The sequence below is a fragment of the Lutra lutra genome, chromosome 12 (assembly GCF_902655055.1).
Source record: "Lutra lutra chromosome 12, mLutLut1.2, whole genome shotgun sequence".
Taxonomy (NCBI): domain Eukaryota; kingdom Metazoa; phylum Chordata; class Mammalia; order Carnivora; family Mustelidae; genus Lutra; species Lutra lutra.
Window position 1 is genome coordinate 38251378 of NC_062289.1, and position 12909 is coordinate 38264286.

The 12909-nt window shown below is 40.8% G+C and overlaps 1 protein-coding gene across 32 annotated transcripts in view; it reads right to left on the bottom strand.

Annotated features, from left to right (window-relative positions):
* DTNA (dystrobrevin alpha) overlaps nucleotides 1-12909 on the bottom strand; it is a 369466-nt gene that overhangs the window by 108715 nt on the left and 247842 nt on the right. For all 32 annotated transcript variants that reach the window (XM_047696397.1, XM_047696399.1, XM_047696400.1 and 29 more), the window contains one exon: nucleotides 5554-5634. In XM_047696397.1, coding sequence (XP_047552353.1) covers nucleotides 5554-5634 — 81 coding nt within the window. The remainder of the gene's footprint in view (nucleotides 1-5553; nucleotides 5635-12909) is intronic.

The following is a 12909-nucleotide window of genomic DNA, read 5'->3' on the forward strand; positions in this document are numbered from 1 at the left end:
TAATAAATAAATAAAATCTTTAAAAAAAAAAAAGATAAGGAGATTTTCTGGGTGTACCTGACCTCACCAAAGTCCTTTCATTTTTTTTTTTTTTTTAAAGACTTTATTTGAGAGAGAGAGAGGGAGAGAGCAAGCACACAACTGAGGTGAGCAGCAGAGGGAGAAGCTGAGCAGGGAGCCCAACTCGGGGCTTTATCCAGTGACTCGATCCCAGGACTCTGGGATCATGACTTTAGCTTAAGCAGATGCTTAACTGACTGAGCCGCCCAGGTGCCCATGCATAACTCTTTTAAAAGCAGAGAGTTTTCTCTGGCTGCTCACAGAGGAGGAGGAAGTCAGAGAGACCCAGTGTGCCTGGCACGGAAGGAGAAGCAAACATCTAGGGGCCATGTGGCAAGGAATGCAGGTGGCTTGTAGGAACTGGGAGTAGTCCCCAGCTGACTGTCAGCAAGGAATGGAGACCTCAACCCTTCAACCATAAGGAAATGAGTTCTGCCAATAGCCAGTTCACTCAGAAGAGAACCGTGAACCTCAGATGAGAACCACAGACACTGGGAGGCCCTAGGCTGAGAATCCAGTCATGCTGTGTCTGGTTTCTGACCTACAGAAACTACAAGAGAGTAAATGTGTGTTGTTTTAAGTGGCTAAGTGTGTTATGTAATGATAGAAATGGATACAGGCAGCCCAAAATCCACATACTTAAAAATATGGCAAAGAGGAGGAATATTCTGGTAATCAACTGGAATAAAACTGAATGGGATATTAATATTTATTTCAGAAAAAGCATACCTGGAGCGCCTGGATGGCTCACTCAGTTAACCATCTGCCTTCTGCTCAGGTCATGATTCTGGGGTCCTGGGATCAAACCTCAAGTTGGGCTCCCTGCTCAGTGGGGAGTCTCCTTCTCCCTCTCTCTATCCCTCCTCATGTTTGCTCTCTCTTTCTCTCAAGATAAATAAATAAAATCTCAAAAACAAAAACAAAACACATACCTAAAGGCTACTCCTGAAAGTGTAAGACTAATCACTTGGCTGGTAAAAAATGAATCTAGTGGATCCTATTCATTCACTCATAAAAAAATATTCCTTCTGTAACCACCATATATCTAGCACTCACATGAGTTAATTTCACAGGGACAGAGAAGCCATTAGGTGAAGAGGTTCTGCATTTTCTTTTCTTCTAGAAACCCTGAATGAAGTTTAGAGTTATTAAGTCAAAGCATGCATTCTAACTTTATAAGTGGATGAGGAATACTTGTATTTCTTTTATTAGAGGGAAATGTTTGAGAAACTGAAATTTCAGATATAAATATATACCTTTCCTCCTCTTTTCCTTTTAAGCAAAATTTTACCTAAATTTTAGTTGATACGACTGACAGAAAATTCAGGCTGTGAGCAGAAGAACTAAAAGAAGGTGCCTCCTTACTTTTGCTCCCTTTATTAAACAGGAGGGATTTGAGATTTCTGATTTATTTCTCTTGTTCCCTTTTATTGTTCATGAACTTAAGGCTACATTCCATTGACTCCAAAGTAATTTCTGGGAAAAGATCTGCTGACATTACAGGGTATCTGGATCATTAACCATGTCAGTGCTGACCGAGGAGATAATGTTCTGGCAGAAAATAGTTATTTGTTTAAAACAAAGGCTGAGATGTTGTCATTGCACACATCCTCTCTAGATGGTGTATAGCTTATTTTTGTGGAAAGTTCTCAGGAAACCTCAAAGCTAAAGAAAATGCTATCGATTAGAAAGCAGAGTTAGGAATATTGTGTGTATTATCCCCTTTCTGTCCTATTCCTCCTAGAAAATAAAATCGACAACTTGGTGTCCCCTAATTTTTAGGATCATCCATCCTTTTGTTCCATTAGGGAATGTGCTAGTCATGGCACGGGGAGGAAAGTTAGGCTAGGGTACAAAAATGAATGGTAAGGGGAAGAAGCTGACTTGACAAATGAATCCCATGGAGAAAAGTTGAAGGAATAAAGTGTCTTTTGTCTGAAAAAAAGAAAAGATGGTGTCTCACAGTTTTTCTTTTATAACAGAGGTTGGTGAATGTCTTTTTCGTGTTTGGAGAGTGGGGCACTACCAGATTACATAGTAATATTATGTAGATATTACGCTGGCACATATATAATGAGAGAGAAAACAAATTTATACAACATTTTTCTGATGAAATTAAAATATAATAATGGAAGGAATTTTTTTTTTTCAATACTTGTTTACCAATGAGAAGATTAGAATTTGGGGGGGAAGGATAGCATTTTGCTTAACTGGGACTATAAGTAGTATTCCCTATTTTAAAATCATTGCAACTATTCATCTGTAAAAACTCCTATTTTACAGTCTATACAAAAGTAAGTGCTGAGCTGCATTTAGTGCACAGGCCACAGTTTTCTGGCCTCTTCTATGGAGTGTTTTCGACCCTGAGAAGCAGTTACTCTCAGCATCCATCAGGAATTGCATTAGAGGGAATGAACATGAATTTCGGTGATAGGAATCAGTACTCTGTACAGGAAACCATAAAGACAGTAGGCAAGGGCTGTGGGGACAGAAATACAGGGAATTAACTAACCCTTCTGATGTCTGAACTCAGATAAAAAAAACAAATCTCTTAAAGTCTATATACTCCATGCTATATCCAGATAATATTTTTTTTTCTAGGTGATGACTTGACAACTGTCAGTTTTTAATGTTTTCTCCCCTCTACTATATAGTTTTTAAGCTTAGTTTTGTTAATACCCAACATCAATCTTACCTGTAAATAAAGTCTGGACCTAAAAATAACCTGTTCTCCATTAAGGTCCATCGATTTCTATGAAGTAAACGCTATGTAAGAATTTCAATAAAGCAATGCACTTACAAATACACTGCCTGGATTTTTTTTTTTTTAATTTCTCTTATTGTAGAGTAAAACTCCAGTATAAGGTACCATATTTATGGTGTATTAAGTTTCACTGCAGACAAAAATGACCTTCCCCTAATACAGGGGTGTATGTTCAACATCAACTAATATTATGTCCCGTAAACACCAGTGTCCTAGTTATCTGAAAAAGTAGGCTCTGCCTTTAAGATAAAACTGTCTCAGCTGTGTTAGCATTTTGCAAGCTCCCTGACATCACAACTGTTAGATTTGATGTCAGGGAGGAAAACTCAGCCAACACATATCATACGTGCATTTAACACTTTTGCTCAAGGTAGAAACAATTTTGAAAAGCAACTTTATTTTAGCAGAACATTGAAAACCTACTTGTTTCTCTTCCTTAAGCTTTACTTTTGTCTAGTTTGTATAGAATGTAATATTTTCCTCATCCTACACTCGATCTTAGCCAACAGGCTGAGAAGGGATTTTCCTCATCCTCAAATAGATGAAGTTTGTCGGGTGTAACACTTCTCTGTGTAATGTCCACTAATTCTCTAAGAATCATGCTAGATGCCTTCTTCTCTAGGAAACTCCTCTTACTGGCCCTCATGCCCACATATTGCCCAGCCTCCTTGTGCTCCCATAACACCACGCCCCCATTCCTACCATTACACTTCCATACTGTGTTAGGAGCCCGTTTAAAATTCCATCCAGTCTAACCCAGTTAGACTTTGGGCAACTTTAAGGCAGAGATCGCATCTTATTCACATCGCTCTACCCCAGGCACCTAAGCACAGTGCCGAACACACAGTAGGAGCTCGTTATAAGCTTTCTCAATTAAAAGGTAAGTGAATGGATGCACCGAGGGACAACTAGATGAGAAGAAAGTTCTAGTTTCCCCAGGGATGGACTGGCACTGTTTTCCAAGGAGATCAGCGTGACTCATTGCATAGTCAGGGTGACCATCACATGATTCTGGATGTAGGATAAGGATCAGGAGCAGAAAAGAACAGGAAGAGGAAAAGGAGACCCCCAAGAATGAGAAGGGGCCATTCCCTGGGAGCAGGAAGAATGCGAGGTGGCCCAGGGTTGCTGGAGATAGGTAGGGCCTTTGCAATGCTCTCCCCTTCCCTCCCAGCCTTCCCTTTCTTTATTGTTTATTTACTTTTTAGTTCATCCCTACTGTTTTGTAATACCTTTTTTTTTTTTTTTAAACAATTCCCTATCTCTGCTGAAAGGACCTGAGGAAGCTCTGCTTGGCAACGCTCTGTGGGATGAGAACCCCCGTCCCTGCTTTTTCTCTTCTCCCTTCATTCTCAGGGCCACTGAGTGGCGATGAGCAAAGAAAGCAGGAGGATCCTGTCACTTTTTCATCGCTGAATACATGGAGACCTTTCCTTTTGTTTAAATACAGGTGGTAGGGTTGAGGAGGGGAGAAAAGCCTTTTTTGGTGGGAGCCTCTTCCCTCTCCTTTAATACCAGCATTCGAAAGTCCTTTTATAGACACCTCAGTGCCCAGGGCTGCAAGTACATCCACAGATTCCTTCCCGCATCTGTAGTGCTCTTCTCATTGTCTCCCCATCTTTTTTTTTTTTTTTTTTTTTTTTGGATGGATTTAGTTTTCTGTAAGGAGTCAAACATGTCTTTGATTATCTGGCCAACCTGTGTTTACCCCCTTCTCCTGCCCCAAACTTCTGTCCCATTTCCAGCCACTGAAGCTGAGGAAGAAGCTCTACATGAGCACTTGTAAGACTAGCTACATGCTGCCTGCCCATCCCCCACGGTCAGGATTTGGGGAGCCTGGGGCAGGGCCCCACGGAACATCTGCTGGAGACTCTGGAGTGTGGACATGCCTGGTTTCCACACTGACCATGTCTAAGCCCTCTGCCACTCATGCAAAAACTACGTGTACATCCTCAGGAGAACATTCCGGTTCTCATTTTTCTAATCCATCCGATACTAATTAGAAAATGAGAATACTTATTCATTTTTACAGCAGTCAGTTTTCAAAAAGAAAAAAGTAAGTTCATAGACACGAACTATGAGGCAATTTTTCTCTCCAGAAAATGACGAGAGCAGTGAAGCAGCAGACGACGCAAACGGTTCGCTGGGATTAGTGATCTAGTGGCTGCTGACATTTTAAAATTTGGGAATAAGTTGAAGCAAGTCTCTTTGTTTCTTCGAGTATTATTGCCTCTTTTCTTGCCGTGGTCCGATGCAGGCCAATGTAGTTAAAACTCTGATACAAAGGGTCATTTTGTAGCTTCAGAAAGAAACTTCGGTGCTTTCCAGGGGCTTATCAACATTTTCTTATTCTTGTAAGGCAAACACATGTATAAAAAAAGGACTTAATATCTGATGTTTTCTAATGTTCGTGGAAACCACTCTGATGGCACTGCATGGACAATACCAAAGCTAGAGAAGAGAAGAACAATATCCATCCAGATTTAAACCATCCCAAGGACAGGATTTCGCACACATCCAAAGGCTCATCACTTGAGCAGTTAAGAGCAATGAAACCTTCAGAATCACTTAGGAAGAGTCTCTCTAACCATTTGTGCATCCTCATACTCTACTGTTGTGTAAACATATTTTTATCAACACTTACAAGACACCAGTTTTAATAAACAAAGTAACAAACGTAAACTATAGGATTCAGGAGGGTAATTAGTCCAAACAACTGGCATACTCACAGTTGCATTTCTTCTGAACAAACCGAAGCTTGCATGCTGTTCTGTAGGTGGAGAGTCGGATGCGATCCAGATCTTGAGCCCCTGGTGGGGGGGAGAAACGTACACATATGGTCTGCCATGTGTGTGGAAAGCGATTTATAATATTTATAAAGAAAACGGCCATAGATAGTATAACCCATTCACTTAACTTGATTTTTATCTTTATTAGACTACAAATACAACTTTTAGACTGAAAAAGGTCTGCCTCACATCCCTCAGGTTCTGGAGGAGGAGAGCGCGCGGCGCCAGCATGCTGGTTGTCCACCGTGTTTGTGGGCGGAGGAACACGGCCTCAGCCCCGTGGTGTCTGCCACTTCCGAGAACAATCTGCTCAAGCTGTGACTTCAAACAGCAAGATGATAGCAGTGTCGTCAAACAACCATTTCAAACGCACTGTGATGGGTCATCAGAATCTGGCTGCGAGGGGCGCCTGGGTGGCTCAGGTGGTTAAGCCTCTGCCTTCCGCTCGGGTCATGATCTCAGCGTCCTGGGATGGAGCCCCACATCCGGCTCTCTGCTCAGCAGGGAGCCTGCTTCCCCCACCCCTCTCTGCCTACTTGTGATTTCTCTCCTCTGTGTCAAATGAATAAATAAAATATAAAAAAAAAAAGAAGAAGAATCTGGCTGCGAGGGGAGAGCTCGCTGAATGTGGGGTATCTTTTCTATGTGATCTTAGGTCCACTGCTTTTATTTATTTGTATTTATAGGATTATTTATTTATTCATCTGAGTGGGGGAGAGAGCACAAGTGGGGTAGAGGCAGAGGAAGAGGAAGAAGCAGAGTCTGGGCTGAGCGGTCTCGGGAGGGTGGTGGGGGGTGGGTTCTCGATCCCGGGATCCCGAGATCATGACCTGAGGCAGATGCTTAACTGACTGAGCAACCCTGGTGCCCACATCAGCTACTCTTAGAAACCTGAGTTTTCTCATCCGGAAGTTGGGGATGATGATACCACCACTTCTTACTTCACAGAATTAGGAGGCAAATGTGTGACTACGCCTAAGCATGGAGACCAGGGCTTGGCACAGAGCTGGCGCTATGTATTCATCAGTATTGCTAGTTCGTATCCTGCAAACTTTCCTGTCAACCTCAGAGGAGACTCCTTTCTAAGAACAACCACTACTCTTTCTTATACTGTGGCTTCCCACTCCTCTCTCTAGAGAGAGGAACACGTTCCCCATATTCTTGAAAAAATTTGCTCATTCTATACTTCTATTCAAGAACCCAGCATGGCTTCTGCTGCTCACCAAGTCTGAATGTTCTGTTGCGAATCCAGGCCCCTCTGTGTGTCCTTCCCATGCCACCAACCCAGTAATATTTCCTATGACTCTCCACCCAGAACCTCTGCCAGGCTGGGGCTGGTGTCCTCACAGCGCCCTGCGGACGGGCTGCTTGCTATATCCACACCAGAGTTCCTGGCTATCCTCCTACCCTTTTCCGAATGAGCTGATCTCTAGACTGTGTCTAGAACATAGCAGACTTTCAACAAATGTCTGTTCTTCTCTGCTTCCAAATATTTGGATTTCTTTAAGCCCATGTTTATGGTTCGTAACAGATAAAAAGGCACAGAGCTATATTTTGACATGTGTTGAACTTTACCAGTAGAAGTGCTACATAAATGATTCAAAATAGAATAGTTAGGGTAGCAAGTGAATGAACTGGCCTAGAAATAATTATATTAGGAGGCCAATTAAGTGCTTTCCTAATGAAATTCAGGGGGAATTAGCAAGTGTCCTGCATTGAGAACATTTAGCATTCCCTCGAATCAAACTGATCTCTTTAGATTCGTTTAAAAATGATATCAATATTCCTATTACTTCCCAGTTTTATGAAGCAGATTATTAAACATTCATTCTTGTGAGAATGTGTTACTTGACAAACAGGCTCATTGACACTGGGTGCTTGAAGGATCAAAGAGGTAGGTAGGGCCCATCCTCACCCAATGCAGGAATTCTCCTAACCATGCCCTTAAGAGATGGACATGTGGAAAATGGCCATATGGATTATTTTCAATGATAGGGATGGTTATACTTAGTAAAAATAAATGAGCTTCTTTTTTTTTTTTTTTAAGATTTAATTTATTTATTTGAGAGAGAATGAGTGAGAGAGAGCATGAGAAAGGAGAAGGTCAGAGGGAGAAGCAGACTCCCCAAGGAGCTGGGAGCCCGATGCGGGACTCAATCCTGGAAGTCTGAGATCATGACTTGGGCCGAAGGCATTCGCCCAATCAACTGAGCAACCCAGGCGCCCAAAATAAATGAGCTTTAAAGTAAGTAAGCCTTAATCTTTCATTTCCTAGTTGTGTAACCTTTGACAAGTTTTTACTCGGTATCTGATTTCTCCATGAATATGGCGATTACAGTATCAGCTTTACAAGCTGGTAAGGTCTGACGCTTGTACCTAGTGAGAACTTAATGGCAGGTGGGACTCCTTAAAAGGTTCCTAATCCACTTCTGAGCAACAATAAGTGATACCGATAGCGCTAAGTGATAGAAATTTCTTTTTTATATTTGAGCTTTAATTTGTGTCCTGATAAGTTCAATTTTTTTGATCTAATTTCCTCTCTGGAGACACATCATTTTTCCTCCCTGTCACTTGATAATTTATTTCTCACACATTGGGAAGCAGCTATCACGACCATGACTAGCATCTTCATTACCATCTGAAGATTATGTAAAAACACCCCTCTCATCGTGGAGTTTAAAGTTTAGCTGGGATCATAACTTCTTGACCTTTTAGAGTGGACAGGTTCAATTCCACAGCCATTTCAAGGCCATTGTCTGCCACAGATGGAGGCACACAATAGGCCTTCAACACATGCCTGTTGCTATTATTATTCTCATTATCATCAGGCATGGCTTTGAGACCTTTATCCATTCTAGTCTTCTGGTTCTATGGGTGGCTCATAGCTCCTTGAAATGAGATATACAAAATTAACTCAAATGCCAGTTATTGCTTTGTCTGTGCAGAATATATAGAAAGCAATCATTACCACTTTTGATAAGACACTTACTAATACAATTTTAAAAAATTAAATGGTTCATTCTTCTGTCTCTTTTCATTAAAAAGTGGGTTTAAAAAATCCTATGTACTTACATCTTATCAGATCTTTTCTGTTTTTTATTTAAATGCTTATTTGGAGGCTAAAGATAGGACTTTGTATTTATCTGGTTAGTTTCTTTTAATTTTTAGCTCGTGCTTGTAACCATTCTAAAATTTTTGATTTTGCCACTGGCATCTCCAAGGGACTGCCCAGTTTCATGTCCTCTGTAAACCTGAGAGGCTCCTGTGGAACAGGAACTCTCTGGGGTATTGAATAACCAGAGATGAGAGACTATCTGAAATGCCTGAATGCTCAGTCTGCCTTTTCCCCTGGAGGAATATGTATTTTTATTGATGCTGAGCTTGGGTCAACAATCACTATCTGTAAATAAGTCTTTAAAAGAAGACATTAGGGACACAGATTATTTGTGTAAATTCTGGAAGGATAACGATAAGCCCCAGGTGTGAAAGGGCTTCGATGTCTCACACAATTAAATGTCTTAGTTCAAGCAAGACCGTATCCTCTGAGGACAGAAACCATGGCTCCTCAGCACCTCCTTCTCATAGAGGCTCTAGGGGCAATTTAGCAAAGGTGCGACTCTCTTGCAGGTAGTCAAGAGGGGCACAGAGATGATGCTTACGGACAGGAGAATGAGAGGGCTCCCTGCCCTATCACGATGTGGACTTAACAGACCCTCTGTTTTGTTCAGGAGTCAGGAAGGGGTCTGAGGGTCTCTTGCTGTTTCCTATTTATATAAGTTCCTCCTGGCTGAGGATGTAAGCCCTAAGTATCAGACAGGATGTGGTGAGCAATGAAACTGAGCTTTGCAGACATTAGCTTTTCACACCACTTTGCACAGACAATGTAAGTGGCAACAGGATCCATATGGTTCTGGGACCCAAAAAAGCTGAACTGAGACAAGCTGCTTCAGGCGCTTGCTCTGTTTATCCAACTTGTTTAAAACAAATTTATTTGTCTCTGCCCCAGTAAACTATAAACTTAATTCAGTTTTACATGTGTGGTCTCGTCTCAAAAGTCTATAAGCTCCTAGTCTGTTGTGGGAGTAGTCACATGTCTTCTGTGTCCAAGGCATTGGTTAAAACCGAGGACATGAGCAGATCCACAAATAGATTCTTCTAGTATCTACTAGAGGCTGTCCTCCAAGTTGACTGACCCATTGCTTATTCCTGCAGACATGGTCACATCACCACCTCTAAATCTACCTAATTACAGCAATTCAGCTCGCATTTCTCTAACACACCCACAACGTAAGAGACTTTGCCAGTATCTTGTTGAAATTAAGGTTCGGGGGCGCCTGGGTGGCTCAGTGGGTTAAGCCGCTGCCTTCGGCTCGGGTCATGATCTCAGGGTCCTGGGATTGAGCCCCGCATCGGGCTCTCTGCTCAGCATGGAGCCTGCTTCCTCCTCTCTCTCTCTGCCTGCCTCTCTGCCTACTTGTGATCTCTGTCTGTCAAATAAATAAATAAAAATCTTTAAAAAAAAAAAAAAAAGAAATTAAGGTTCGTTTTTATGCTATAGTATTTTCCTGAGCTAGCGGTCTAGTAGCCTTATTAAAAAGGGAAATTAGCTGGCTTAATTCCTTTATAAAAAAGACAGAATTTGAATAAGTGAATGAAGAAGTCAGTAGAGCAATCCTTGTTCTTAGCATCTTGAAATATCTAGGATTAGCACTATTTTTATTCTGTCATCTGGAAAAAAAAAATCCATCATATAAAACCTGCAAGTTCATACCCTAGAGTCTCAAGACTCTATAGTCTTCCTTTTTAATAAAAACTAGGTATAGCAAAAAAATGAGTATAGTATTTCCCTATTTTTTTCTTTTTTACAATGTCCTCTTCATTATTTCTGAGAAAAGTGGATGGTATTTTTTTCTTTTAGTATTGTATCATTGGGATATAATTCTTTAAAACATTAGAGTCAACTCATTTAAATAATATATTAGATTTTCTTCATAATGATAGAGAGGGGCTGGGAGCAAATAAGGGTGGAGATGAATAATATTTTCTAGACTTTTGTATATATTTGAAACTTTTCATAATAAAAATGTAAAGCTAATTCACTTAAGGTAACTTGATGCTCTCGTACCATCTCCTTAAATCTCTCATACCCATGTCATACTTGGAAGAAAGTGATAAAGACAAAAGCAAAGATGGCATTAAGAAATTTTGATTGATCACAGGGGCACCCAAGTAGCTTAATCAGTTAAGCATCCCACTCTTAATTTTGGCTCAGATCATGATTTCAGGATTGTGAGATCAAGCCCTGTGTCGGCCCCACACTGCCCCTCTCCCTTCTGTCTTCCTTTCTCTGAAAAAGGAAAAAAAAAAAAAAAGGAAATTCTGATGGATCACACTGCTATATTCTACAAATCCCATTTTTCCTCTTTTGTTCTTCCTTCCAAGATTTTTCTCCTCTCTTCCTCTCTGTCCTTTCCTTTCCTTACTCTCTCACTCCCTCCCCCCACCTTCTTTCTTTCTTTTTCTCCATTTATCCATCTATCTTTTTATCCAACCAACCAACCTTACCTAGTTTTTGGCTTTCATTTTTTTACTACATTCTGAAAAATTTCACACAATTTGTATGTATTTTGCCTTCCATGTTTTGATAGCTCATCACAAAGCCTTTGGTATAGTCATTCAGATAATTAAATATCTCATTAATTTTTCAAATTCACTCAACAAATATCTACTGAATAAAGAAGAAGCCTATGAACAATGTATCTGAAGTCTTCCATGCTTGCTGATTGACTGGATGTGTGTGTGTGTGTCTCTGTGTGTGTGTATGTGTGTGTGTGTGTGTGTGTGTGTGAGAGAGAGAGAGAGAAGAGAAGAGAGAAAGGAATTTGGGGTTCAAGGATAATGCTCAAATTTCTACATTAGGACACTCAGTGGGATGGGGAGGCCCTCACTGGGCTATGATAAAATACGGAAGAATAGGTTTGTAGGTGGGTGAATGAAGAGTTCAGTTTTGGGCTCACCAAGATTGAGGTGCTTGTGGGATGTCCAAATGGAGATAATCAGTGGCAGCTGGATATACAGATATAGAACTCCTGACTATGGAGTACATTTCCAGAATTATTAACAAACATATAAAATGTAGCAATTTGTCTCATTGTGCCAAGACTGGGAATATTTTTCCAAGAGGTGACTTTGCATATAGTCAGGGGTCCTTAGTGGAATTAATGGTGAGCCCTCAAGCTGCTTCATTAGTAGAAACCTTGTCAGTGAGGGAACAGGCTAGAAGGGACACTGAGTTTATATACTGACTATTCTGGATAAGCTGGTTTATGAGAATGGTTTTAAAGGACTCCTTGAAACTTGTGAGCCATAACAATAATGGTGAAGCCTTGACAGAAAGTGAAGTTGTAAGTGGAGGCAATTGAACAAAACTTTGGTAAAATCTGGCTTTAGGGTATCTGGAAGGTGCCAAGAGACATAAAAAGAGAAGTCAAGTGGTCAAAAAAAAAGCAGAAGAGTGGACTAGAGTGGTGCCATAAGAAAGTATTTCCAGAGTGGTGACCCATGGTATTAACATTTTAAAGAAGCTGAGAAGCAAGAGAGATGAAGAAGCAAGTGAAAAAATTCCCTGTATCCACCATGGCCTACCAGGGGTGTGGTGGGCTCATGGGAGCAGTCTCATTCATGGCATTTTTCTGAGTTTTTGAAATCAATTTTCCTGAAAGTCATAGTATTACAAAATCATACTCTAGGTTTCATTCCAGCTACCCATGTGCTGACTGTAGTGAACTTTCTGAAGAACTATCTGCCTTTGAACAATTCAAGTGTTGGTTGAGTACGAGTATTTGCCTCTCTCTGATTTTCTATCCCTCCTGTGCTTAAAGGAAGTGGTAGCACTCTGATTTCTCCTCAGGACCTTCTTTATCTCGGTAGGTAGTCTTCTGAGTTCTGATAGAACGTTTTCCAATCACTCTCCTCTGATTAAAACCTACCTGTCTTGTGTCCTGTAGACTTGTAAACCAACATTTACTCAGCATCTGAGGTGAATGGATTTGAACGTAAAGGCCTATGGCTTATCCTTAAGAGACATTCACAACAGTGAGTGATGTGTTCATAAGTGAGGGTCATATAAGGCAGAGTGATGTTCTCTGACAGCAGGAAAACAGAGGTGATTTAATTCCAAGAATAAACAATTTATTCAGCTAAAAGCCAATCTGATAAGCTGATTTGAGCTGATAAACTCATTTGATGGCTGAAAAGCCAAAGTGAGGATGACATTTAACTAAGTCTTTTCAGTTT